This window comes from Solanum dulcamara, chromosome 9 (genome assembly GCF_947179165.1).
Source record: "Solanum dulcamara chromosome 9, daSolDulc1.2, whole genome shotgun sequence".
In the NCBI taxonomy this organism is placed as follows: domain Eukaryota; kingdom Viridiplantae; phylum Streptophyta; class Magnoliopsida; order Solanales; family Solanaceae; genus Solanum; species Solanum dulcamara.
In genome coordinates, this window is record NC_077245.1 from 42,317,187 (window position 1) to 42,320,608 (window position 3,422).

The 3,422-nt window shown below is 47.0% G+C and overlaps 1 protein-coding gene across 1 annotated transcript; it reads left to right on the top strand.

The window, feature by feature from the left end:
• The first annotated feature begins 232 nt into the window (after window positions 1-232).
• Window positions 233-1,192, top strand: LOC129903659 (uncharacterized mitochondrial protein AtMg00860-like). Its single transcript, XM_055979206.1, has 2 exons — window positions 233-338; window positions 696-1,192. Exons 1-2 carry the CDS (start codon window positions 233-235, stop codon window positions 1,190-1,192), a joined length of 603 nt encoding a protein of 200 aa, XP_055835181.1.
• Window positions 1,193-3,422: the final 2,230 nt, after the last annotated feature.

The window sequence follows — 3,422 nt, forward strand, 5'->3', positions numbered from 1 at the left end:
AGTCAAGATGCCAAATAAGGAAGTACAAGCTCACATGTCGGCCATGTAGCTTGTGAAGGGCCTAAAGAAAGGGGAGCCGACGTTCGTAGCCATCATTATGAGCTTGGATAAAGACAATGACGGTAAGGAGACATTGCCACCTTGCATACAGAAGGTGCTTAAATAAAACAAAGATGTGATGCTCGAAGAGTTGCCAAGACACCTACCTCCGAGGTGCGAGGTAGACCACAGGATGGAGCTGGAGCCAAGAGCGAGGCCACCTGCATACCCACCATACCGCATGGCTCCACCCAAGTTAGAGGAGCTGAGGAATCAGTTGAAGGAGCTCCTCGAGTCCGGTCATATCCATCCATCCAACTCACCTTATGGCGCGCCGATGTTATTTCAAAAGAAGAAGGATGGCTCGTTGTGCCTATGCATAGACTATTGAGCGCTCAATAAGGTGACCGTGAAGAATAAGTACGCCATCCCGATCATTACCGACTTGTTTGATAGACTTGGACAAGCCAAGTACTTCACCAAGGTGGATCTAAGGAAGGGATACTACTAGGTACGCATAGCGGAGGGAGATGAACCGAAGACAACATATGTGATAAGATACGGAGCTTACGAGTGGTTGGTGATGCCCTTCGGCTTAACCAATGCACCCTCCACCTTTTGCACACTAATGAACAAGATCTTCCACCCCTACTTAGATCAGTTCGTGGTAGTCTACTTGGATGACATAGTCATCTATAGCAACACCTTGGATGAGCACGTGGAACATCTAAAGAAAGTGTTCCAAGTCTTGCGTGAGAATGAGCTCTTCATTAAGCGGGAGAAGTGTGAGTTTACCCAACATAAACTGCACTTCTTGGGGTATGTTATCAGCCAAGGAGAGCTACGGATGGACGAGGCAAAAGTTCGGGCCATTAAAGAGTGGGAGGTGCCCACAACGGTAACCGAACTTAGATCTTTTCTTGGACTTGCTAACTATTACCGCAGGTTCATAAGTGCTTACTCCGCCAAAGCCTCTCCACTTACTGAGCTCTTAAAGAAGAATAAGTCGTGGGTTTGGAGCGAGGATTGCAAGGAGGTCTTTGAAGACCTCAAGGCTGTCGTAACAGAGGAGCCCATCCTAGCATTGCCTAACTTCTCCAAGATATTCGAAGTGCATACGGATGCCTCCAACTATGCCATTGGGGAGTATTGATGCAAGAGAGGCACCCTATCACCTTCGATAGCCGCAAGCTGAACGAGACAAGATGGTGGTACACCGTGCAGGAAAAAGAGATGACAGCCATCGTCCATTGCCTACGCACGTGGAAACACTACTTACTTGGCTCTAAGTTCTTAGTCAATACCGACAACGTGGCCACTAGCTACTTCCAGTCACAAAAGAAACTTACCCTGAAGCAAGTTAGGTGGAAAGACTTCTTAGCCAAGTTTGACTATGAGCTGGAGTACAAGTCAAGCAAAGGCAATGTTGTGGTCGATGCCCTTAGCAGGAAGTTCGAGCTGGCTTCCATTACCACAACACATTGTGACATCTAGGATACAATCAAGGATGGTTTGCAGCATAATCCAGAGGCAAAGAGGCTTATGGAGTTAGTCACTCAGGGCAAGACAAGGCGCTTCTGGGTAGAAGATGGACTCTTACTTACCGCCAGGCGAAGGATCTATGTGCCGAAATTCGGAACTATTAGGCAACGAATCATGAAGGAAAGTCACGACACATTATGGATCGGACATCCAGGGCAGCGTTACACAAGGGACTTGATTGAGGCAATTTACTACTGGCCACACAAGCGGGACAATATCGAATACTATGTGCAGACTCATCTTGTGTGCCAGCAAGAAAAAGTGGAGCAGCGTCAACCAGGGGGACTCTTGGAGCCCCTGCCCATAGCGGAGCATCCATGGGAGACCGTGACCATGGACTTCATCACATGCTTGCCAAAGTCCGATGGGTATGGGACGATTATGGTCGTGGTGGACAAGTTCTCCAAGTATGCCAGTTTCATGCCTGCCATGGCAGGTTGCACTGCTAAGGAGGCTGCTAAGCTATTCTTCAAGAACGTGGTAAAGTATTGGGTATTGCCAAGGCACATCATCAGTGACAGAGACCCATGCTTCACCGGGAACTTTTGGAGAGAATTGTTCGAGATTCTTGGCACGAAATTACATTTCTCCACTAGTTTCCACCTGCAGAAAGATTGTCAGACAGAGCGAGTCAATGCCTTGCTAGAGTTCTACTTGAGGCACTTTGTGAGCTCCCATCAAAAGGATTGGGCGAGGCTGCTAGACGTAGCCCAATTCTCATACAACCTGCAGTGGAGTGAGGCCACATGGCGGACACCATTTGAGCTAGCCATAGGCCAACAACCACAAACTCCACATTCACTACCGACCGCGTTCGAGGGTAAGAGTTTGGGGGCCTATCACATGGCTAAGGGCTTTGAGGAGCAGATCGACACTGCCAAGTCTTATTTGGACAAGGCAGCGAAGAAGATGAAGAAGTTTTCCGACCGAAAGCGTCGTCCCATGGATTACAAGGTTGGAGACATGGTCTTGGTCAAGTTCAACCCAAGGCAATTTAAGGCATTATGAGGCATGCATCAAAACTTGGTGCGAAAGTATAAGGGCCTGTTCAGGATCATTGCCAAGGTTGGCAAGATCTCCTACAGGTTAGAACTACCACCGCATCTTAAGGTCCATCCAGTCTTCCATGCTAGTGTCCTCAAGCCGTACCATAAAGACAAGGATGATCCTAGCTGAGAAGAATCAAGTCGGGCGCCCCTCACAATTACTGCCTCCCATGGTTGAGACATTGAGGCCATTATGGACTACAAGGCCAAGCGGAAACAGGGAAAACATGCCACTGCTATGTTCTTAGTCCATTGGAAGAGACAATCTCTAGAGGAGGCCACCTGGGAGAGATATGAAGACCTGTGGTAGTTTAAAGACAAAATCTGAGAGTTCTTGCAGCAGCAGTGCGCCGCGGTCATCGCCACATTAGGTGAGGGAGAATGTTATGACCCGCCACTTGATCTTGAAGAAGGTGGAAGAACCTAGAGTCTTGGAGAGGTTAGTGGAAGACTCTAGATTCTTGTAGAAGCTTGTAGAGAAGTCTTGAAAAAACTTGGAATTCTCTAGAGTGTGTAGAGAGTTCTAGAGTAAGGACTTCTTTGTAAATATGGAGGGACTTGTATAGCAATTTTTATTTACACTTGAGCCCCTTAGGAACAGTATAAATAGAGGGGGCATTCATTTGTATCAAAATCATCAACTAATCAAGCATTCTTCCAAAGTAATACAAAAGCCTTCTTCATAAAAGCTCTCTTGTCTTTCTTACTATATAGCATTCCCTTAGTGATCTAGTCTTAAAGGCTTATTTGAGCTTGCAAGATCATGAAAGATTCGTGAGTAAGTTGTCAAGTACC